A 26,221-nucleotide genomic window follows, 5' to 3' on the forward strand; every position below is an offset into this window, starting at 1 on the left:
AATATGACTAGCAAATATGTTTTCACATTCTGTGGGTTGTCTTTTTCTTAGTGTCTTTTGAAGAGCAGTAGATTTTTAAAAATTTTTGATGAGGCCCATTTATCTGATTTTTCTTTTGCCGACTGTGCTTTGGGTGTCATATCCAAATCATTTCCAAATCCAATGTCATGAAGATTTTCGCATATGTTTTCTTCTAAGACTTGTGTAGTTTTAGCTCTTATGTTTACACCGTTAATCCATGTTGAGTTAATTTTTATGTGTGATATAAGGTAAAGATCCAATTTCTTTCTTTTGCATGTGGATATCCTGGTTTCCCAGCACCATTTGTTGAAAAGACTGTCCTTTTCCCATTGAATAGTTTGGGAACCCTTGTCAAAAACCATTTCACCATATATGTGAGGGTTTATTTCTGGGCTCTCTATTACATTCCATTGGTCTATATGTCAGTCCTTATCTCAGTACTATACTGTTTTGATTACTATATCTTCATAGCTAAGTCTTGAAATCAGGATCCCTTGAAACTTCATATGAATTTTAGGATGGGTTTCTGTATTTATGAAAAAAAAAATGCCCTTGGAATTGTCACAGGGATTACATTGAATCTGTAGATCACTTTGGGTATCTTGATTTTTTAGTGTTTATCTTTTACTGTGGTAAAATATACATTATCTTCATTCCTTCTTCAAATTTTTTCTTCTTTTTGACTTTTAGTCTCTTTTGGCATTATTGGCTGTATTTATTTACTTTTGACTTTCTTCTTGTTTGTCTTCATTTCTGAAATTACTTCTTTTACTTCTAATATTTTCCTTAGCTCTACCACCTCATTTCTGAGTTTTTCTAATTATTACTATGGTTTTGTTTGTTTGTTTGTTTGTTTGAGACTGAGTCTCGCTCTGTTGCCCAGGCTGGAGTGCAGTGGTGCTATCTCGGCTCACTGCAACCTCCGCCTCCCAGGTTCAAGCAATTCTCCTCCCTCAGCCTCCCGAGTAGCTGGGATTACAGGCACCCGCCATCATGCCTGGCTAATTTTTGTATTTTTGTAGAGATGAGGTTTCACCATGTTGGCCAGGCTGGCCAGGCAGAGCTCCTGACCTCAGGTGATTCGCCCTCCTCAGTCTCCCAAAGTGCTGGGATTGCAGGTGTGAGTCACCATGCCCCGCCTCTAATTCTTATTTATGTTGATCTTTCATATCTTGTATCATTTTTAAATGTGTTTAGCTCATTTTGAAATAGTCAGTTATGATTTTGACCTTTTTTTTAAGCACATTTTTGTGACATGCTTTCATTTTCTGTGGGGATACTTTGCTGCTGCTGCCTTTTTTTTTTTTTTTTTTTACAACTTTTTAGAGTATTTACCTTAAAGCTTTCCTGTTTCTCATTTTGATGTGAAATTAGTTTTCCTTAACTTATAAAAAGGTAGACATTTAGAAAGTGTTACTACTTCACAGAGCTCCCTTTCTTGTTTTCGGTTTGGTTTGGTTTGTTAGTGTTTAAAAATAAGGCAACTTTTTTTCTGAGATTTCCTGGCTCTGCTTCTCCCTGTCTTTTGGTGTACACCCACACTGTCCAATGTGATAGCAATGAGGCATGTGTGGCTATGTACATTTAAATTTAAATTAATTAAAATTAAATAAAGTTATAAAAATTTATTTCTTCAATGGCAGTAGCCACATTTCAAGTGCTAAATAGCCATGTGTGACTAATGACCATTCTATTGAATAGCACAAATATAGAACATTTCCACCATCACAGAACTCTATTGGACAACACTGATCTATACCTTTTCTTTCATCTTTGTTGTCACTGTCTTGTTCAGTTTTTTATTGTACTCTCAGCAGTTTCTCCTTAGTGCGGAGCCTGTCTCAGAGGCGCATATATATATATATATATATATATATGGCATATATATATATATATATGCCATATATATATATATGCCATATGTATATATATGCCATATATATATGCTCATATGGCGCATATATATATATATATACACACAGCTACCTTTGCTAAAGTCTCTTAATAATTGTAATAATTTGCTTATAAATTCTTCTGGGTTGTCTGCATATCCAATTATATAAGTTGACAATTATGTTTCTTCTTTTTCAATATGCTTTATATATTTCTTGTCTTATTTTGTCTAATAATTCAACTACTATGTTGAATTAAAGTGGTGTTTCAGATTTAAAAGGTAAAGCTACCATAAATTGCCATTAAGTATGATGTTTGCTTTAGGGTTTTTTTTGTGTTGTTGTTGTATAGATACGGTATTAGTTCCCTAGGGATGCTATAACAAAGTACTACAAATTGGGTGGCTTAAAACAACAGAAATGTATACGCTTATAGTTCTGGAGGCTGGAAGTCCAAAATCAAGGTGTCGATAAAGCTATGCTCTCTCTGAAGACTTTAGCAGAGGATTCTTCCTAGACTCTAATGTTTGCCAGTAATCCTTAACTTGTAGGTTCATCACTCCAATTTCTGCCTCTGTCATTGCATGGTGTTATTACTGTCTTCTGTCTTCATATGGTGTTCAACTATCTGTGTCTGTGTCCAAATTTCCCTCTTCTTATAAGGACACCAGTCATTGGATTAAACCTCATCTTATCCATTATGACCTCATCTTAACTTGACTATATCTACAAAGACCTAATTTCTAAATTAGGTTGCATTCTGAGGCTCTATGATGGGCACGAATTTTGGAGGGGACAATATTCAACCCAGTACAGATAACATACATCAGATTTGGGAAGCCCTCATCTATGGCTCATTTGTTAAGAGGTTTTATGTTTTGTTTTGTTGGGATGATCATATGATTTTTTTTTCTCCTTTATGTCGCTAATGTGTTGAATTATATTGATGGAGTTATTTATTGATTTTTTTTTTTTTTTTCTGAGATTTGCTCTGTCAATCTGGCTGGAGTGCAGTGGCACAATCTCAGCTCACTGCAACCTCTGCCTCCCGGGTTGAAGCGATTCTCCTGCCTCAGCCTCATGAATAGCCAGGACTACAAGCACGCACCACCATGCCCAGCAAATTTTTGTGTTTTTAGTAGAGATGGGGTTTCACCATTTTGGCCAGACTGGTCTCAAACTCCTGACCTCAGGCGTTCCGCCTGTCTTAGCCTCCCAAAGTGCTGGAATTACAGGTGTGAGCCACTGCGCTCGGCCAGTTTTTGGTTTAAGCCAACCTTTCAATCCTGGAGAAAACTCAGTCATGATGTTATTCTTTTCCTACTTTACTTGGTTTGGTTTGTAAATATTTTGTTTAGGATATTTGCATTTCTCTTTGTGAGTGAAATTGGTCTCTAATTTTTATTTTTCATGTCTGTCCTTATTTGATTTTTATATGAAGGTCATGCCAATTTTATTAAAAAGTTGCAGAGCATTCCTTTCTCTGTTCTCTAGAAAAGTTTGTAAAACTTGAGTCATTTCTTCCCTAAAATGTAAAGCTATCTGGAGAGTGATGCCAGTAAGATGGAGTAGTAGGAAGCCCTGAATGCCCCTTCCCTCAACAAGCATACTGATTCAGCAATAATTCATGGACAAATTCTCTTTATGAGAAATCCAGAAACTGATCAAAAGACTCCTGCTCTCTGGGTAAATGTAAAACCAGACTCACCAAAGCCTGCATGGAGATTCAGGAAACCCTCTTACTAGAATCCCTACTCCTGGGCACAACATATGATCAGAAATAGATCCTTTAGCTCCCAACTTCAACCATGGGAGAGAGAAAATTGGTTCATGTGTACAGAACTCCAACTTTTCTGAGGGGACTCACCAGAGGACTGGCTTCTGTCCTGCCAGTGTTGGAGCTCTCACAGGCCTGGCACAGTCTAGCCACCTGGAGGAAAATAGATATAGCAGCTTGGACTGGTCAACATCATGCTTCTCTGCCCTAGGCAGCACAGAGTGAGCAGATTAAAAATTCCAGCTCTCAGCTTCCCTCTGTGGAGAGAAAGAATTGATCTGGGGAGAGGAAGAGTATTCAATGCCCCAACTTCTCTGGGGTTACCCCAAGATCTGGCATCTATCTTGCTAGTCTTGAAGCTCTGACAGGTTTAGCATAGTATAGCCGGCTGGGGAGAACTAAGACAGTGGCTCGGGCTGGTAAATACCATAGTTCCTACCCCCCAGCTCATTACAGAGTGAACACACAAAAACCACAGCTGGTCTGCTTCTTTGTCAGGAGGGAAAGAGTTGGTCCAGGCATCTAACACCATTACTTTTCCATGGGCTACCAAAATGACTGGCCTCTGACTTGCCTATCCCAAAGTGGTGACAGGACCTGGCATTATCTAACCATTTGGAGGCAAGTGAGAGCAGAGATGGAGATTTTTTTTTTCTTTTTTTGAAACAGAGTCTTGCTCTGTCACCTAGGCTGGAGGGCAGTGGCACAATCTCGGCTCACTGCAACCTTCACCTCCTGGGGTCAAGCGATTCTCTTGCCTCAGCCTCCTGAATAGCCAGGACTACAGGCATGCACCACCACACCCAGCTAATTTTTTATTATTATTAGTAGTAGAGACGGGATTTCACCATATTGGCCAGGCTGTTCTCAAACTCCTGACCTCAAGTGATCCACCCACCTTGGCCGCCCAAAGTGCTGGGATTACAGGCGTGAGCCACCGTGCCTGGCCAGAGGTGGAGATTTTAGCTGGCAGTCACCATAGACCTCCCTCTCCTAAGTTCAGCGCAGAGCAAGTAGACAAAAATCTCCAGCTCTCAGCTTCTCCCTGGGGGAGAGAAAGAGTTGGACAAAGTGTCTAACCATCCAACTTTGCTGGGAATCACCCATGGAACCGGCTTCAGTATAACTTGTCCCAGTGCACTGATGTGACCAGGCATACCTTACATGCCTAGGGGCTGAAAAGAACAAAGCAAGCAGGCTGGACTAGCATGAAGCTTTGAGAGGCCCCTAGAATCTCTGACTGTGCTGATTGGTGGGGGTCTTTTCCTGTACAAGGAAAGTTCATGAAGCCTAGGAGAGGTGGCCACTTCATCTAATGTGGAGATACCAACACAGAGACTTAATGGAAAATGAAAAATTCGTGTTCTCTGGAGAACACTAATACATGTAATATTTTTATTATTATACAATTCAAAATGTTTTCCAATTTCCCTTGTGATTTTTTCTTTGACTCATGAATGATGTAAAAATGTTATTTCTGAATTTTGAAACCTATGGGGATTTTCTTGGCATTTTTTAAGTAACTTATTTAGTAATTGATTTCTAGCTTAATTATAACATTGTAATTGATTTTAGACTGAAATAAGTTGAGATTTGCTTAATGGTTAGGTAAATGGTCAGTTTTTGTAAATACTCTGTGTGTGCTTGAAAAGAATGTGTTTTCTGCAGTTTTTAGGCACTGTGTATGTACATATATGTACAAATGTTCCTTGACTTACAGTGGAGTTATATCCTAATAAATTTATCGTAAGGTGAAAATGCAGTTAATGCTGGCAAAATGGCAGGCATCTACAACTTATGATGGTTTGACTTAATGATATTTTGATTTTATAATGATGTAAAGGCAATATACATTTAGTAGAAACCATAACCCCATCACTAGCTGTGAGGAGCTCCCAGACTTACGATGTGGTTACATCCTGAAAAACCCGTGGTAAAGTCAAAAAATCATAAGACAGAGACCACCTGTATACATACATGTATAAATTTAGATTGTTTGTTCTTTTTGTTTGAATCTTCTGTATCCAAACTCGTATTTTGTGTGCTTACTCTATCACTTACTGAGATGAGGTGCTGGAATGTCCCTTTATGGTTTGAATTGATCTATTTGTTTAATTTTATCATTTTTGCTTTATATATTTTAGGCCATACTATTTATACATACAAAATTGGTACTGTAATATATTTGTTTGTTGAAGTTTTATTGTTATGAAGTGATTTTTATATCTAGTATTATTTTCTGCCTTAAAGTCATTTTTGTCTGATATTAATATATCCACACTTCGGTTAATATTTTCCAGATAGATCTTCTCTAATCCCTTTACTTTGAACTTTTGATATATTTATATTTTAGGTGTGCCACTTCTAAAGAACATGTAGTTACATAGTTTTAATCCAGTCTGACCATTTTTGTTTTTTAACTAGGGCATTTTGTGTTTATACATTTAATACAATATTGGTATATTTGAGTTTAAATCTATAACTTCATGCTTTCTATTTGTCGTTTCTTTTTTCTATTTCTTTTTTCTTTTTTTTTTTTTTTTTTTTTTTTTCAAAATTTCACTTTTTCCCCTGTTTGTTGTGCTGTGGTACAATCTCTGCTCACTGCAACCTCCACCTCCCATGTTCAAGTGATTCTCATGCCTCAGCCTCCCAAGTATCTGGGATCACAGATGTGTGCCACCACACCCAGCTAATTTTTATATTTTTAGTAGAGATGGGGTTTCACCATGTTGGCCAGGCTGGTCTCAAACTCCTGATCTCAGCGGATCCGCCCGCCTGAGCCTCCCAAACTATTGGGATTACAGGCATGAACCACCATGCCTGGCTTCTATTTGTCGTTTCTATCCTGTTTCTTTTTCTCTCCTCACTTGCCTTCTTTGGGATCAATGTTTCTAAATAATAGACTTTACTTGTTACAGCAGTTTTAGGTTTACAGAAAAATTGAGTAGGAAACAGAGAGAGTTTTCATATACTCCCTCACCATTCTTCACATACTCAGTTTCCCCTGTCGTTAACATCTCACACTAGTGTGCTATATATGTTACAATTGATAAGCCAATATCGATATGTTATTTTTAAGTAAAGTCCATATTTTACATTATAGTTTAGTCTTTGTGTTGTACATCATATGTGGTTTGATGAATGTATAAAAACGTGTCTACCATTATAATACCATACAGAGTAGTTCAACCTCCGGTGGTTCACCTATTCATCCCTTCCTCCCTCTCACTGAACTAGTGTCAACCACTGATCTTTTTACTGTCTCCATAGTTTTGCCTTTTCCAGAATGTCACATAATTGGAATCGCGCAGTATGTAGCCTTTTCAAATAGGTTTCTTTCACTTAGCAATATGCATTTAAGATTCCTTCATGTCCTTTTATGGGTTTGTAGGTCATTTTTTTAGTGCTGAATAATATTCCACTATCTGGATATATTAGTTTATACACTCGCCTATGGAAGAACATCTTGGTTGCTTCCAAATTTTGGCAGTTATGAATAAAGCTACTATAAATATCTTTATGTAGATTTTTGTGTAGACATAAAGTTTTGACACATTTGAATAAATACCAAAGGTGCAACTGCTGGATTGTATGGCAAGAGTATGTTTAGTTTTGTGGGAAACTGCCAAACTGTCTTCCAAGTTGGCTATACCATTTTTCATTCCCACCAGTGATGAATGAGAGTTCCTGTTGCACCGCATCCTTGCCAGCATTATATGTTGTTAAAGTGTTTTGAATTTTAGTTACTCTAATAGATGTGTGGTGGTATCTCATTGCTGTTTTAATTTGCAAAACCCTAATGACGTAAGATGTTAAGCATCTTTTCATATACTTATTTGCCATCTGTATATTTTATTTAGTGAAGTGTTTCTTCATGTCTTTTGCCCATTTTATACTTGGGTTGTTTGTTTTCTTATTGTTGAGTTTGAAGAATTCTTCATACGTATTGAATACCAGTCCTTTATTAGATATGTGTTTTGCAAGTATTGTTTCCCAATATGTGGCTTTTATCATTATTCTCTTAATGATGTCTTTCACAGACCAGTTTTTAATTTTAATGAAGTTTAATTTACCAGTTTTTTCTTTCATAGATATGGTTTTGGTGTTGTGTCTAAAAAGTCATTGCCAAACCCAAGTTCACCTAAAATTTCTGTTATCTTCTAAGAGTTTTATAGTTTGGGGTTTTATATTTAGGTTATAATCCATTTTCAGTTAATTTTTGTGAGAGGTTTATGGTCTATGTCTAGATCTACTTTTTCACATGTGGATGTCTAGTTGTTCCAGCACCATTTGTTAAAAATACTGTTTTCGGTTTTTTTTTTCATTCCAGTCTTCCCCTTCTACTAGTGTAAAAATTACTTACTGCTTCTAATCTTTTAGTGGCTATCCTAGAAAGTATAGAATCCTTTCTTAACTGTCTTCCATGTTTGTAATCGCTCTGTGCTACACTTTGGCTATTTTATTCTGTTTTATCTTTCAGCCCACTAATTTTCTCTTCACCTGTTTCTAATCTGCTGCTAAACCTGTCTATTATGTTTTAATTTGGGTAATTGGGTTTCTCATTTCAAAAAGCTTCTTTGTTTCAAATCCCCAAGGTCACATTTTATGGTCTCTGTTTCCTACTACTAACTTCACTGATACGCAAAGTATTTAATAACTTGTATGGCACAGGCAATAATGAGACAGAATGGATACCATCTAGAAACAACCACTATAACTGCATTAATTTGTACCACTGTATATCAACCCACATACATATATTTTGAGCATACATTGTATTTCTTTAGACTTTGAAAGCATAGATGTTTTATAACCAGTTTTTCATAATTCTAGTATCTGCATCTTGAGGGTCTGCTTCTGCTATCTCTTGTTTTTGCTGTTTATGGTACCTTGTTTATGAGTGTGCTTTGCTATTTTTGTAACGTGTACAACTCATGGTTCTTGAAAAATTGTTTATGGAATTATTTTGAAGGCTAAGATAAGGTGCTTTCCCCCAGAGAAGAATTTACATTTGCCTCTGTAGATGTTTGAGAACTATCTAAACTAAATTCTCAGCTTTAGGTCTTTTAGCTTCCTGTATAATGTAGTTTGGGTCAGTGAATACATGAGTCTCCTAGTATTACACCTCATGGATTGTTTCCCTGCACCCCATTGTGCTGCCTTCTATCCAGCACTAAGGTAATTTTATTTGCAGTTAGTTTTCTAGGAATGTGGGTAGGAGTGGGTTTACTTTTGGCTTGTCCCTAGTCTAGGAGTGTGATCCCTTGGAACTTGATGTCTGTTCCCCTGACCTAGTGATGTCCCTCAAAACGGAAGTTAACCAAATTTGGTTACATTTGCAAATGCTTACCAGATAAAAGTGACTTTACTTTTCTGTTTACCTCTCTGAGACCTCAGTTTTCCTTAGATTTTGCCTTGGTAATTCTTTTACTATCTTTTACTTGGTAGTTCTTTTACTATTCTTTTACTTGGTAATATTTTACTATCTTTTACTGTAAATTCATTTACAGTTGTTCTTTTATTCTTTCTGGAAAAAATTAATATATCATCCAACATTTTTGGCTGTTTTCAGCAGGAGGGTTGGTCTGACATATCTAACTTACTCTATTTCCAGAAGTATAACTCACTGTTACATTAGCATTCTAGAAGAGCAGTTCTGCAAATATTTTCTTAGATTCATATATTTTCATTATGAATATCCCTCAGCTATTTTGACTACCTTAATGATATTGGTAAAATATGGTAAATCCTTCCTTATAGATTTTATTAAAAGGACCCAATGTTTTTCTTTTCAGGCCAAAGAGGCAGTGGCAGAAGCTGAACGACATGATCCTAGAAACGTTTTCACTCAATTTTATGTATTCAAGATTGCAGTCATAGAGGGCAACTCTGAAAGAGGTATAAATTTTATTTGTAACTTATATTTGGCTCTTAACACAAATAATAAGTAATCCTCTTCAACCACAATGGGAAAAGAACATTGTTTTTAAGACAATAGAATTGAATATACGTTCTGTATATGTAAAGATGATACAATAATGCAAAAAGAAACTGTGGAAGGTTATATAAAAGTAAAAGAACAGTGGTTACCTATTGAGGGAATAGGAACTGGGCAAACACCAGATAAGAATTGGGGGAAAGTCTTATCACTATGTACTTTTTTATACTTTTATTTAAACCAACCTATTCAAAAATTAAATTTAAAAAGCTGTGTGTGGGTGAGGTTATACTAAAAATCCATATCAGTTAAGAATTGTCTTCAAAAAATGAAAGTTGGGGTACCTTTTGATTGTTTTCACTTATTTGGAAGGTGATTGGTGAGAGATTTGGCCTTGAAATGGAGTTTCTGTCCATAGAGTGGACAGTGTTGGAATTTCACACATGACCCTCATTCCATTAATGTTGAGGCCTTTCCATTAAGTTAAGCATAGTTTCCTAGCTGGTGTGTCTGCATAGGCACATATATGTTGAATTGGTTATAGATATGCCTTTGCTCAGATATTAATGCCTTCAGCCCTCAGGTAGCTGAACTAATCCTGAAGGAGTCTGAGCTCCAGACTGGTTGCCATTTGTTTGGCAGAAGTTAAGAAGCTTAAATTAATGGATCCAAACAAAATGTATACGAATCCAATTAAGCAACTGTTTATGGACACCTACTAGGTGCAAGGGACTCTATTATTCACTCCATAAGAAAAAATATCATTTATTTTACATTAAAAAATAAATGTTCCAAAATAGTGAAGTATACCTTTATAATAATTAAGGAATAGTAAATTAGACGTTAATATTGCTGTCATGTTCATCATCAAAGTTTTCATTAGAGACTTTTAGGCATTTGTTTTACTTGATATACTATGTTTAAGGATAAAATAATTTGAAGCTTTTTGCCAGTAAAAATGGCAAAAATATTAGTAAATTTCCTGTTAAATCTTTTGTTTTAACATTATTTTTAAAAAATTATTTTACTTTTTAAATACAACATCAGATCAACCCTTTTATTTCTTCTTCAGTTGTCTGTGACCATTTTTTAAAAGTCATGTATATTGAAGACACATGTAATAAATTTATTCTTGCTAGTGTATGGTCGTATGAGGTTTATATAGGTTAAAAATTATGAGTTGTGATAAGTGCATACAGTCATGTAAGTACCACCACAATGTAGAAAAAAAATACCTCAGGCCCCTTTACTGTTACTCCTTCTCACCACTTTCAGCCCTGGAAATCAGTGATCTCTTCTATCTCTAGTTTTGTCTTTTCCAGAATGTCATATAAATGAAATCATATAGTATGAATCTTTTTGAGCTTCTTTCACTTAGCTTAATGCATTTGAAACTCACCCATATTGTGTTTATCCACAGTTTGTTCTTTTTTATTGCTATGTGGCATTCCATAGTATGGAAATACCACAGTATGGAAAAATTCATTCACCAGTTGAAGGATATTTGAATGGTTTTTGGGGTTATTTTTTCACCTCTGAGACAAGTTCAAAGTTTTCAGTTTTGACAATTGTGAATAAAGGTGCTATAAAACATCTCTTTACATTTTTTTGTGTGATAATAATATTGTTTTTTTGAGATGGGGTCTCGCTCTGTCACCCAGGCTGGAGTGCAGTGGCGTGATCTCAGCTCATTGCAATCTCCACCTCCCAGGTTCAAGCGATTCTCCTGCCTCCGCCTCCTGAGTAGCTGGCACTACAGGTGTGCACCACCACGCTCAGTTAATTTGATGATATTTTACTTCTGTAGGGTAAATATCTAGGAGTGGGATTGTGGACTTACATGGTAAATATATGTTTAACTTTATTAGAAACTGCAAAACTGTTTTCTAAAGCAATTATACAATTTCACATGTGAACCAGCTATGGCTAAGAGTTCTAGCTGATCTGCATCCTCATCAGCACTTGAAATTGTCCACTTAAAAAAGTTTAGCCATTCTGGGAGATTATTAAAAAGTCAAGAAACAACAGATGCTGGTGAGGCTGTAGAGAAATAGGAATGCTTTTACACTGTTGGTGGGAATGTAAATTGTTCAATCATTGTGGAAGACAGCATGGTGATTCTTCAAGGATTTAAAACCAGAAATACTATTTGACCCAGCAATCCCATTACTGGGTATATACTCAAAGGAATATAAATCATTCTATTATAAAGATACATGCACACGTATGTTCATTGCAGCACTATTCACAATAGCAAAGACATAGAGCCAACCCAAATGCCCATCAATGATAGATTGGATAAAGAAAATGTGGTACATACACACCATGGAATACTATGCAGCCATGAAAAGGAGTAAGATCATGTCTTTTGCAGGGACATGGATGAAGCTGGAAGCCATCAACCTCAGCAAACTAATGCAGGAACTGAAAACCAAACACCACATGTTCTCACTTATAAGTGGGAGATGAACAATGAGAGCACATGGACACAGGAAGGGGAACAACACACAGTGGGGCCTGTTGGGGGTGGGGAGGGGAGGGAGAACATCAGGACAAATAGTTAATGCATATGGGGCTTAAAACCTAGGTGATGGGTTGACAGGTGCAGCAAACCACCATGGCACATGTATGCCTATGTAATAAAACTGCACTTTCTGCACATGTATCCTAGAACTTAAAAAAATAAAAAAGAACAAAAACTTAGCTATTCTGATAGTGGGTAGTAGTGTTTTGCTGTGGCATTAGCATTTCCCTAATGTTTAATATTTTATATCCAAGTATCTTTTTTGGTGGAGTGTTTGTACAAATCTTTTTCCCAGTTTAAGATAGGGTACTTTGTTTTATTATTATTGATTTTTGTCAGTTCTTTATATATTCTGGATACAAGTTGTCTTTTTTAAAAACTTATTTTTTAATTGGCAAATAAAAATTATATATATTGATCATGAACAACATGGTGTTTTAAAGATACGTATACATTGTGGAATGGCTAAATCAAGCTAATTAACATATACATTACCTCATATCCTTTTTTTTGTTTTTTTTTTTTTTGAGGCAAGATCTTACTCTGTCACCCAAGTGGAAGTGCAATGGAATGATCACGGCTCATTGCAGCCTTGACCTCCAAGGCTCAAGTGATCCTCCACCTCATCTTTTTTTGTTTTCTGTACAGATGGAGTCTCACTATGTTGCCCAGGCTGGCCTCAAACTCCTGGGCTCAAGCAATCCTCCTGCTTCAGCCTCCCAAAGTGCTAGGATTACAGGCGTGAGCCATCACACCCAACCCTACCTCGCATACTTAGCATTTTTTTGTGGTGAGAACACTTAAACTCTCAGTGATTTTTAAGAATAGAATACATTGTTATGATCTATAGTCACCATGTTGTACAATAGATCTCTTGAACTTGTTCCTTCTACTCAACTGAAATTCTGTATTCTTTCACCATCTCCCTAATCTCCCTGATGCCTTAGTCCCTGGTAACCACCATTCTACTTTGCTTCTATGACCATTCTACTCTGCTTCTATGAGGTCAGCTTTTTTAGATTTCACATATGAGATCATGTGGTATTTATTTTTTTTGTGCCTGGCTTATTTCACTTAATATAATGTCTTCAAGGTCCATACTTTTTTCTCATAAATGACAGGATTTCTTCCTTTTATTGAGGCTGAATAGTATTCCATTGTGTATATATACACACCACATTTTCTTTATACGTTTTCTACTGATGAAGAGTTAAGTTGATTCCATAGCGTGGCTATTGTGAATAATGCTGCAGTGAATATGGGAGTGTAGATATCTCTTTGACATATGGATTTCACTTTTTTTTTGGATATTCTACCATGTAGTGAGACTGTTGGATCATATGGTAGTTCTATTTTAATTTTTTGAGGAACCTCCATACTGCTTTCCATGATGGCTATACTAATTTACATTCCCACCTACAATATGCAAGGGTTCCCTATTCTCCACATCCTTGCCAACACTTGTTGTCTTTTGTCTTTTTTATCACAGCCATTCTAGCAGATTTGGGGTGATGTTATCATTGTGGTTTTAATTTGCATTTCTCTGTTGATTAGTAATGTTAGACATTTTTTCATATACTTGTGGACCACTTGCTCATCTCCTTTTGAGAAATGTCTATTCAGGTCATTTACCCATTTTAAAATCAGGTTATTGTTTCCTTCCTATTGAATTGTTTGAGTTTCATATATTTTTGGATGTTAACCCCTTCGCAAATGCCTGGTTTGTAAATATATTCTCCCATTCCATACATTGTGTCTTCACTTTGTTGACAGTTTCTTTTGCTGTGTAGAAGCTTTTTAGTTTGATGTAATCCCATGTGTCTACTTTCGCGTTTACCAATGTCATGGAGCTTTTCCCCTATGTTTTCTTCTAGTAGTTCTACCGTTTCATGTCTTATGTTTAAATCTTTAATCTATTTTTAATAGCTTTTTCATATATTGTGAGAAAAGGGTCAAATTTTATTATTCTGCATGTGGGTATCCAGTTTTACCAACACTATTTGTTGAAGAAACTGTCCTTTTCATATTGTGTGTTCTTGACACCTTTATTGAAAACCAATTGACTGTAAATGTGCAGATTTATTTCTGGGCTCTCTATTTCCTTCCATTGGCCTATGTATCTGTTTTTTGGCCAATACCATGCTGTTTTGATTAGTATAACTTTGTAGTTTATTTTGACTTCAGGTAGTATGATGCCTTCAGCTATGTTATTTTTGCTCAAGATTGCTTTAGCTAGTCAGGGTCTTTTTGCTTCCATGGAAACTTCAGTATTTTTTTTTTATTAATTTCTGGGAAAAATGTCATTGGAATTTTAATAGGGATTGCACTGAATCTGTAGATTGCCTTGGGTAGTATGGACATTTAACGATATTTTTCCAATCTGTGAACATGGGATATCTTTCCATTTCTTTGTGTTTTCTTCACTTTCTTTCATCAGTGTTTTATAGTTTTTAGTGTACATGTCTTTCACTTCAACATTAAATTTGCTTCCAAATATTTTTGTAGCTATTGTAAATGGAATCATGTTCTTGATATTTTTTTCAGATAGTTTGTTGTTAGTATGTAGAAATGCTACTACTTTGTGTATGTTGATTTTCTATCTTGCTACTTAATTGAATTTACTTATTGGTTCTAAATTTTTTTTCATTGCATCTGTAAGGCTTTCTATATATAAGATCATGTTATTTACAAGCAGACAATTTAACATCTTCCTTTCCAACTTAGATGCGTTGTATTTTTCTCATGCCTAATTACTCTGACTAGGGCTTCCAGTAGTATGTTGAATAGAAGTAGTGAGAGTGGGCATCCATGTCTTCTTCCTTATTTTAGAGGAAATGCTCCCAACTTTTCACCACTGAGTATGATGTTATTTGTCCATTGGTCATATATGACCTTTATTCTGTTGAGGTACATTCCTTATGTACCTAATTTGTTGAATTTTTTTAAATCATGAAATGATGTTGAATTTTGTGAAATGATTTACATTTTTTGGAAGAATTTGGGGAGGATTGGTATTAGTTCTTTAAACGTTTGGTAAGAGCAGTGATGCCATCAGAACCTGAGCTTTTCTTACATAGAAGCTTTTTTGTTATTCATTTAATCTCTTTATTCATTATTTGTTCACATTTTTCTATTTTATGATTTAGTCTGGGTTTTATATGTCTAGGAATGTATCTCTTTCTTCTAGATTATCCAATTTCTTGGTGTATAATTGTTCATAGTAGTCTCATGATTTTTTATATTTCTGTGGTATCAGCTGTAACATCTTCTCTTTCATTCCTTGTTTTATTTGTGCCTTATCTTTTTTCTTAGTCTAAATAAAAGTTTGTCAATTTTATTTATTTATTTTTTAATATTATTATTATTATTATTTTGTTTTTTGAGACAGTCACTCTGTCCCCCAGGCTGGAATGCAGTGGTGCCATCTCAGCTCACTGCAACCTCCACCTCCCGGGTTCAAGCAGTTCTCCTGCCTCAGCCTCCTGAGTAGCTGGGACTACAGGTACATGCCACCATGCCTGGCTAATTTTTGCATTTTTAATAGAGATGGAGTTTCACTACATTGGCCAGGCTGGTCTCAAAATTCTGACCTCAAGTGATCCCCCACCTCAGCCTCCCAAAGTGCTGGGATTACAGGCATGAACCACCATACCTGGTGATTTTGTTTATCTTTTCAAAAAAACTAACTGTTAGTTTGTAGTAGGACAAGTCTGGGTGGCAATGAACTCCCTCAGCTTTTGTTTGTCTGGTAAGCCTTTCTCTCTCCTTCATTTCTGAAGGATAGCTTTACTGGGTAAAGTATTAATTGGCAGGGTTTTTTCTCTTCAGCACTTTGAATATATCTTCCCACTCTTTTATGGCCTATGTTTCTGCTGTGAAGAGCACTGCTAGCTTTATTGGAACTCCTTTATATGTGATATGCTGCTTTTCTATTGCTACTTTCAGGATCCTCTCTTTTATGTTGATTTTTGACAGTATAATATGTCTTGGTGTTGTCTTGTTTGGATTGAATTTTATTGGATACCTATGACCTTCCTGTACCTGTATATTTATCTTTCCCCAGGTTTGGAAAGTTTTCTGTTGCTATTGATTGAAATGTGTTTTCCAGCCCTTCATATCTCTCTTCTCCTTCTTGAACTCCTATAATTCAGATATTTGCCCTTTTGTTGCTGTCACCATACTGTCTTCCACAATGGTTGAAGTACTAATTTACATTCCCACCAACATTGTAAAAGCATTCCTTTTTCTCCACACACAACCTTGCCAGCATCTGTTGTTTTTTGACTGTTTAATAGTAGTCATTCTGACTGGCGTGAAATGGTATCTCATTGTGGTTTTGATTTGCATTTCCCTAATTATCAGTGATGTTGAGCTTTTTTTCATGTTTGTTGGCCACGTGTATGTCTTCTTTTGAGAAGTGTCTGTTCATGTCCTTTGTCCACTTTTTAGTGGGTTTCCTTTTTTTTTTTTTTTTTTTTTTTGAGATGGAGTCTTGCTCTGTCGCCCAGGCTGGAGTGCAGTGGCATGGTCTTGGCTCACTGCAACCTCTGCCTCCTGGATTTACGCCATTCTCCTGCCTCAGCCTCCTGAGTAACTGGAACTTATAGGTGCCTGCCACCACATTCAGCTAATTTTTTGTATTTTTAGTAGAGATGGGGTTTCACCGTGTTAGCCAGGATGGTCTCAATCTCCTGACCTCGTGATCCGCCTGCCTCGGCCTCCCAAAGTGCTGGGATTACAGGTGTGAGCTACCACGCCCAGCCTTCTTTTTTTTTTAAATTTGCTTAAGTTCCTTGTAGATGCTGGATATTAGGCTTTTGTCAGATGGATAGATTGTAAAAATTTTCTCCCATTCTATAGTTTATTTGTTCATTCTGATGATGGTTTCTTCTGCTGTGCAACAGCTCTTTAGTCTGGGAAGGCACTTTATTGGCCTATCAAGGAACTATGGGTAGGCTGTTTTGCATGGTTCACAGGTGGGCTGACTCCTGGAGTCTTTTGGCAGCCTGGCCTTGTTCATAGATTAGCAGCCGGGTGGGCCTGGATGCCTAGGTCCACGGGGTTGGATCTGGAGCCTATATCTACTGAGGTGGACTTCCTGATTGGGTCTGAAGGATTGGGTTTGGAACCTGTTTCCAGTGGGGCTGGCCTGAAGTTTAGGTCCCCATTGGCTGACCAAACACTAAAGTGGGTCTTGAGCCTGAATCTGCAAGAGCCAGCCAGGTACTGGAATGGCCCTTGTGCCTGGGTCCCCTGGGTTAGGCCTGGAGCCTGAGTCTGTAGGGGTTGGCCTGGCACTGGGGTGGGCCTCAAGCCTGAGGACTAGGGCAGGCCTCAGTCCTAGGTCAATGGGTGCTGGCCTGGAACCTCGGTTTGTAGGAGTGGTTTTGGAGCCTCAGTCCATGGGGGCTAGCCTGGCACCTGGGTCTACTGGGGTGGTCCTAGACCCTTGGCCTACTGCAGCAGGCCTGAACCCTGGGTCTACTGGAGCTTTGGGCCACTGAGACAGTCCTAGAGCCTGGAGCTGGCCTGGTTTTGGGGCAGATGTGGAGCCTCGGGCCATAAGGACTGGCCTGAAACCTGGGATTGTGGGTACTAAATTGCTATTTGGAGACACACTGGCTGGCCTAGAGTGTGAGGCTGTGGGGATCTGCCTGGGGCGGGGTCTGTGGGGTTCAACCTGGAGGATGGGTGTGTGTGTGCTAGCCTGGAGGCTAGGTCTGTGAGATCTGACCTGGGTCCTGGAGCTGCGGGAGCTGTCCTGGAACCTGGCTGCATAGGGGAAGTGCTGAAGCCTTGATCCATGGGGAACAGCCCAGGACCCTTGGTCTGCTGGAGCAGACTTGGACCCTGGCTCCACTGGAGTGTGGAGTGACACAAGCAGGCGTGAAGACTGTGTTCATGAGTGCCAGCTTCGTACCTGTGGCCAGTGGTACAGACCTGGTATTGGGGCAGGCCTGCAGCCTGGGCTGTGTGGGCTGACCTAGCTCTGAGGTGGTCTGAAAACCTGGAGTATGCCTGGATCCTGGGGACTGCAGGGGCTGGCCTGGCACTGAGTAGGCCTGGGTCCTATATCTACAAGGACCAGCCTAGAGGCTGAGTCCATGGGTGCTGACCTGATGACTAGGGCTGTGGGGCTGGCCTAGTGCTGAGGCAGACCTGAAGCCTGGGGCTATGGGGGATCCAGCTTCCTACTGGCAGCAATCTGGTACCTGGAACTACTGATGTCAGCCTCGTCCTAGGGATGGAGGCTGCGACTAAAGCCTGAGTCTGTTAGGACTGCTATGGCACTGGGACAGGTCCAAAGCCTGGGGATAATGGGTCTGGTCCAGCACTGGGGCCAGTCTGGAGCCTGAATCTGCTGGGGTTGGCCTGGTGATGTGGCAGTCCTAGAGACCAAGTCCTTCGGGCAGGTCTGGAGCTGGGTCTGCAGGATATGACCTGGAGTCCGGGGCCATGGGAGCCTGCCCAGTGATGAGTTTTACTGCCGCCAGCCCATTGTTGTGGTCTGAGGTAAATTCCAGTACTCACTTTCCTCTTCTTCCCCTAAGTGGAGGGTATCTGTCTTCATGCTTTATGGCCTGGGGTTGGGGGAGGGGTGACATGGGTATTAAAAAGCTGCTGTTTCTACACTCTTCAATGCATCTTTTCTATTTCTGTGCCACAGCCAGCTGCTGAAATCTCTCACCTAGTTTCCTTAGCTCTTGTGGAGGTATTTCCACGTGTGGATAGTTGTTCAAATTGATGTTCTTGTGGGGAATGAGCGCTGGAAAGTCCTATTCCACCATCTTGTTGATGTTTAGTGGACACAAGCTCTTTATCAGACATGTATTTTGCAGATTTTTTCTTTTTGTTAACACCATCTTTCATGAACAGAAGTTTTAAATTTTGACATAGTCCTATTTATTTTTCTTCTTTTATGAATTGTGCTTTTGCCATTGTATTTGAGAAATCTTTACCTAGTGCAAGGTGACAGAAAATATCTCATGTTTTCTTCAAGAAATTTTACAATTTTAGGTTTACATTTATGTCTATGAACCATTTTTAGTTAATTTTTGCATTTGGCTCAAGGTATGGATTGAAATTTTTTTTTTTTTTTGCACACGACTATCCAATTGTTCCAGCATCATTTGTTTAACAAACTATTCTTTCTCGATTAAATTGCCTTTGTGCCTTTATCAGAAATTAGTTGTCATATATGTGTGGATCTCTTTCTGGACTCTATTCCATTCCATTCTTCTATTCATCCATCCTTACACTATTCCCATACTGTCTTTATTAGTGTAACTATGTAATAAATTTGAAGTCAACTTTAATAGATCCATCCTTACACTATTCCCATACTGTCTTTATTAGTGTAACTATGTAATAAATTTGAAGTCAACTTTAATAGATCTATCCTTACACTATTCCCATACTGTTTTTATTAGTGTAGCTATGTAATAAATTTGAACTCCAACTTTGTTCTCTTTTCTAATTGTTTTGGATAGCCAAAACAATTCCAAGGCCTTTGTATATCCATATGAATTTTGGAATCATTATTTTAAGTTTTGCATAAATGAATTTTGATTGGGATTACATTGAATCTATAGATCAGCTTTGGGGATAACTGACATCTTAATGACGTTGCTGAGTCTTCCAAACCATGAGTAACTTACATACCTCCATTTATTTAGGTCTTTAATTTCTCTCAGCAATGTTTTCTACTTTTCATTGTACCTGTCTTGTGCATCTTTTGTCAGATTTATCCCTAAGTACACTATATTTTATGCTATCTTAAATGGCATTTTTAAAAAATTTTGGTTTCTGATTGCTTATTGGTGATATGTAGAAATACAAATGATTTCTTGTATATTGATCTTATATCCTACAGCTTTGGTAAACTCACTTCTTAGTTGCAGTACAGTACCTTCCCTGTAGATTCCATCAGATTTTATTTTATTTTTGTTTTGTTTTGTTTGTTTGTTTTTGAGACCTGTTCTGTTTTGAGACCTGTTCTGTCGCCCAGGCTGGAGTGTGGTGGCGCGATCTCGGCTCACTGGAATCTCCACCTCCTGGGTTCAAGTGATTCTTGTACCTCAGCCTCCCAAGAAACTGGGATTACAGGCATGCACCACCACGCCTGGCTAATTTTTGTATTTTTAGTAGAAATGGGGTTTCACCACGTTGGCCAGGCTGGTCTCGAACTCCTGGCCTCAAGGAACCCTCCCACCTCGGCCTCCCAAAGTGCTGGGATTGCAGGCATGAGCTACTGCACCAGCCCCATCAGATTTTCTAAATAGACAATAATGTTGCCTGTGGGTAAAGATGATTTCACTTCTTTTTCAATCTGGGTGCAATTTATATTTTTCTTGCTTTGTTGCTCTTGTTAGATTCTCCAGTAAAATTTGAATAAAACTGATGAGAATGGACATCCTTATCTTTTTCCTGATTTTAGAGGGAAAGCATTGAGTCTTCCACCAGTAAATATGTTAGCTGTAAGTTTTTCACAGATATCCTTTATCAGGTTGAGGGAGTTCCATTTGGTGGTGGGAGGGGTAAGGAATGGATGTTGAATTTGGTTGTATGGTTTTCTGTATCTGTTGAAATGATCAATTTTAAAAAAATATGTTAATATAGTCAGTTATATTAATTGATTTTCAAATGTTAAACCAATGCTGTATTTCTGGAACAAGCCCCACTTGATCATGATGTACACTCCTTTTTATATAATTTGATTTGCTAATGGTTTGTTTAGAATATGTGTATCTATGTTCATGAATGAAAATGGTCTGTAGTTTTATATTCCTGTAATGATTTTTGTTTTGCTATCAGAGTAATACTGACTTCATAGGATGAATTGGGAAGTATATTCTCCTTTTCAGTTTTCTGAAAGAGTTTGTGTTGAATTGATATTATTTCTTCCTCAAATGTTTTTGGTAGATTTCACCAGTGAAGCCATCTGGGACTGGAGTTTTGTTTATGGAAAGGTTTTTAATTATACATTAAATGTATGTAATAGATACAGGGCTATTCAAGTTATCTATTATTTATTGATTTAGCTTTGGTGGTTTGTGTCTTTCAAAAATTTGTTTCATCTAAGTTGTTGAAATTATGGGCCTAAAGTTGTTCATAATATCCCCCATATTATCCTTTTAACATATGTAAAACTTACAGTGGTGTCACCTTTCTTATTCCTGATATTTGAAATTTATGTCTTCTGTATTTTTCTTCCTGGTCAGTGTAACTAGAGGATCAATCAATGCAGAAGGTCAATTTTATTGATCTTCTCAAAGAACCCAGCTTTTGGTTTTACTAATTTTTCTCTATCAGTTTTTTGTTGTTGTTGTTGTTGTTGTTGGTTTTGTTTTTTTTTTGATAGAGTCTCAAAAAAAACCAAACACAACTCACTACAGCCTTGGCCTCCCAGGCTCAGTTTATCCTCCTGCCTCATCCTCCCGAGTAGCTGGGACCACAGGTGCATGCCACTACACCTAGCTCATTTTTAAATTTTTTTGTAGAGAGAGGGTCTCACCATGTTGCCCAGGCTGGTCTCAAACTCCAGGGCTCAAACGATTCTCCTACCTTGGCCTCTATTGTTTTTATCTGATTTCTATTTAATTTATTTACATTCTTATCTTTATCATATCCTTTCTTCTGCTTTCTTTGAGTTCCATTTGCTCTTCTTTTTCCTATTTCCAAAAGTGAACACTGAGGTCATTGATTTAAGACCTTTATTCTGGTCTATCTGGACAGTTAATGCTACAAATTATCATCTAATTACTGCTTTAGTGACGATACACAAATTTTGATATGTGATGTTTTCATTTTAATTCAGTTCAAAATACTTTCCAATTTAACTTTTGATTCCTTTTTAAACTTGTGGATTAGTTAGATGTGTTACTTATTTTCCAAATATTTGCAGATTTTCCAGAGAACATTCTTTTGTTGATTTTTAATTTCATTTCATTGTAGTCAAAGATTATACTTTGTATGACTTTAATCCTTTTAAATATATTGAGACTTGTTCTAGGGCCCAGAATATTGTTTTTCTTGGTAAATATTTCATGTGCGCTTGAGAGGAATGTACATTTTGCTGGTGTCGGGTTGAGTGTTATAAATGTTAGTCACATCAAGTTGATTTAGTGTTAAGTGTACTGAATCCTTGCTGATTTTCTGTGCTATCAGTTATTGAGAGAGGATATTGAAATCTTTGACTATAACTGTGGATTTGTTCATTTCTTCTTGCAGTTCTACCAGCTTTTGCTTCTTATATTTTGAAATTTTATTGGGTGCATAAGCATCTAGAGTTATGTCCTCATGATAAACTAATTCCTTTATTGTCTTGAAATAACCTTTTATTGCCAATAATATTCTTTGCTCTGAAATTCACTTTATCTGATATTAATATAGCCACTCCAACTTTCTTTTGATTACCTTCACTTTAGTGTATATTATCCCATCCTCTTCTTTCAATCAATTTTGTTTTTATATTTCAAGTGTATTTCTTGTGGGGGGCATATATTTAAAAGTTGTGTTTTGTTTTGTTTTCAGTCTTACTATCTCTGCCTTTTAATTGGTCATTTGGTCATTTATATTTAGCATAGTTATTGATACACTTAGATTTAAATTTAGCATCTTATTAATTATCTTCTGTTTGTCCCATTTGTTCTTTTTCCTTTTTTCTGCTTTATTTTGGATTAATTGAATTTTTATGATTACATTTATCTCTCTTTTTGCTTATTAATTTGAACAAATATTTATTTGTCTATAGTACACACATTTAACTTGTCGTATTCCACCTTTAAGAATATAATGGAATACAACACACAGCTACTCAATTTTTTATTTTATTCTGTATTATATTTCAAATTATGGATGTACCAAAGTGTGTTTAGCCCATTCATTATGATGGAATTTAGGCTGATTTCATATTTTACTCTTACAAACAATGCTGGATGAATATCTTTATGTATATTTGTTTAATTTTGCAAATATATCCATAAGATAAATTCACAGAAGTGCAGTTGCCCAATTGGGCATTTTTCTGGTGTTCGAGTCCTCCTTGAAAGTTTAGCAACTCACATTACTTTAAGAATACTAATATTTTAAAGATATTAATGTTCTTAAAATAAGTTCCAAATTCATTGTGGCATAATTAACCATAGATATGTAATTTCTTTGATTAGAGTATATCATTTTTTAATTGTTTTCTTGTTTTTCAGCTTTGCAGGCAATAATTACTTTAGAGAATGTATTAACAGATGAAGAGTCCGAAGATAATGATCTAGTTGCAGAGAGAGGTTCACCTACCATGCTTCTAAGTTTAGCTGCCCAGTTTGCTCTAGAGGTAATTCATATGTATTCATCTACTCGATTTTTATCCCTTTTCCTTTTTGAAAGACAATTAATAGAATCATTATCAGTTAGACACAGGAGAGACCTTTACCATTTGTTTTGCCTCATACTTTCAGGCCAGACTTGGTTGCAGAACTGCTTTATTTCTTCTCATTTCGCTATAATGCAGACTAAAGTAAATGAAACAGTGAGGTAACAGAGTTGTGCTCAAAACAACATAAAAATAAACATAGCAAAACATTAATTTTTAAAAGAAACTCCAAATTCAAAATGCCATACCATGTCAATAAATAGCTATCTATATAGAAACTTATCTTTCTCATCAATTTAAACAAAATGGTTTAAATTTCTGTGAATCCTTTGAGTTCATAACCACAAAACAATGTTAGTTTAGAAGTAATAAATAATTGTATCCCTGTTTGTTACTTACAGAATTCTGGTTTTATTAATATATTGAATTAGGAAAAGCATAGTAGCATCTGTGGAGCTCTTAGACTAGGTTTGAATACTGGCTCTGCCATTTAATATGTGCTTAACTTCTTCAAGTCTTAATTTCATCCTTTGCAAAATAAAGATAATACCTACCTCCAGGATTGTTACGAAGATTGATTAAGATGGCTGAAAATGTGATTTATAAACTGTTAAGTTTATCTTCTTTTTACTTCCTGATCAGAACTACAGTTCCATAATTCTTCCAGCAGCTCTCTTTGGCTTTCTACATCAAATGTATATTTATAAACCTTCCTTTAAAAAGATAATTGCCTTTGGGTTTCCTCTCTTTCATCTTCTTCCCCATTCTTCACAAATACATTCCATATCTGCATCTGCCAAATACTTTTCTTCCTTCAGGAGTTCTATTACCCTACTCATTGACATCAAAATACGTATCATTCAAACTGTATTTAGCAACTACTTTGGGCAAGATATTGGGCTAGATGCTAGAAATATGTTCCTCCAGGATCTCACAAGTCAATTTGAACAGACAAGCCATGCATTAGGAAAGTAAGTCTACAGAATATAGAATTCTATGTAAGTATATAGAATAAAGACCAAATAGCTAATGTATATGTTAAAAGTTACCAAAATTCAGAGTAGGAAGAGAGCACTGAGAACCAGAATTGATTTGGGAAGTCTCTACAGTGGAAGGAAACCTTAAGATGGGTTTGGGAAAAGGTGGCATTTACATAAGTAAGAATGTTTTTTAAAGGAAGGGATGGTATAAACAAGACATGGAGAAACGAATGTAATTGGCTTGAGAGACACAGTGTTTGGTTAAAGTGATGGAGGGCTTATGTTTCCACCATTCCAGATGTTTTACCTGATGTAATAGTGGCTTTTGTTTTTTTTTTTTTTTTTGGACAAAGTCTCTGTCACCCAGGCTGGAGTGCAGTGGCGTAATCTCAGCTCACTGTAGCCTCTGCCCCCCAGGGTCAAGCGATTTTTGTGCCTCAGCCTCCCAAGTAACTGGGATTACAGGTGTGCGCCAGCCACACCTGGCTGATTTTTGTATTTTTAGTAGAGGCAAGGTTTCACCATGTTGCCCAGGCTGGTCTGGAACTCCTGGCCTTAAGTGATCTGCCCACCTCAGCCTCCCAAAGTGCTGGGATTACAGGTGTGAGCCACTGCGCCCGCCATGACTTTTATTATTATGTTGATACTATAGGGGAGGAGTATGAGATAATGTAGAAGAAGTAGCTGTGACAAGATTATATATACATTTTATTCTCTAAACAATAAGAAAATATTGATGGTAATTTGTGTAAAAGTAGTGCTTTAGGAAAATAATTTGGGTTGTGCATGGGGAAATGAATGGGGAGAAATTATACGTAGGACAGAATGGGAGACGGTGATAATAATCCAGTTTTAAAATAATGAGAGTCTAGACAAGGGAGTGAGAGTGGGGTATGAAGCAGGCAAAACATTGCTTTCTCTTCTTTTAAAATAAGCTACCTTATCTTTAAATCCCTTTACAAAATTCATTCCCCCACCTCCCAAGAGAAAATGTGGATATTCTAGGTTCTGAAAACTGAAGCAGTCAGGAAGAGAACTTCCACAGATTCCTACTACCACCTCTACTCGCACACCAGCAATCACACCACATAGTCTGTCTTCTCAACTGCCACCATAGATGAGCTATCATGTTCCTTCCTAAAGCCAGTCTCTAAGCTTACACACTTGTTTCTATCACCTCTTGCCTTTTTCTCACTCACTTTGTCAACTTTTTATTCTCTTACTGGTTTATTCCCATCAGCATATGAACATGCTCATTTATCCCATATCAAACAAACAAAAAGGAAGAAAACCTCTTGACCTTCCTTCTCTCACCAACTACTCCCCAATTTCTCTTCTTCCCTTTGTAGTTAAACTCCTCTAAAGATTTGTCTATATTTACTGTCTCCAATTCTCTCTTGAGCTTACTCTAATCAGGCGTTTGCACCACCACTCTAACAAAACTGCTTTTGTCAAGGTCACCAATGACCTCTTTATTGTAAATTGCAGTGGTTAATTCTCAGTCCTCATTGTATTTGACCTGTCAGCAACGTTCAATGCAGTTGATCACTCTTTCCTCCCTGAAACACAGTCGGCTTCCAGGACACCACATTATCCTTATTTTTATCCTACCTCGTGAGTCACTCTTTCTTTCTCCTTTGCTAGTTCCTCTTTTCTTCTCAACCATTCTCAGTCTCAAATTCTGAGCTCAGGAGAGGAGGTATTAGGGAGTTGAGAAG

At 37.1% G+C, this 26,221-nt stretch overlaps 1 protein-coding gene across 1 annotated transcript in view; it reads left to right on the forward strand.

Moving 5' to 3' along the window:
- The window catches only part of TEX11 (testis expressed 11), a 329,846-nt gene that overhangs the window by 217,484 nt on the left and 86,141 nt on the right, over positions 1 to 26,221 (forward strand). The window contains exons 16-17 of the mRNA XM_031660592.1: positions 9,489 to 9,591; positions 23,360 to 23,484. Of these exons, the coding sequence (XP_031516452.1) occupies positions 9,489 to 9,591; positions 23,360 to 23,484 (228 nt within the window). The remainder of the gene's footprint in view (positions 1 to 9,488; positions 9,592 to 23,359; positions 23,485 to 26,221) is intronic.

Source organism: Papio anubis, chromosome X, assembly GCF_008728515.1.
Source record: "Papio anubis isolate 15944 chromosome X, Panubis1.0, whole genome shotgun sequence".
Taxonomy (NCBI): domain Eukaryota; kingdom Metazoa; phylum Chordata; class Mammalia; order Primates; family Cercopithecidae; genus Papio; species Papio anubis.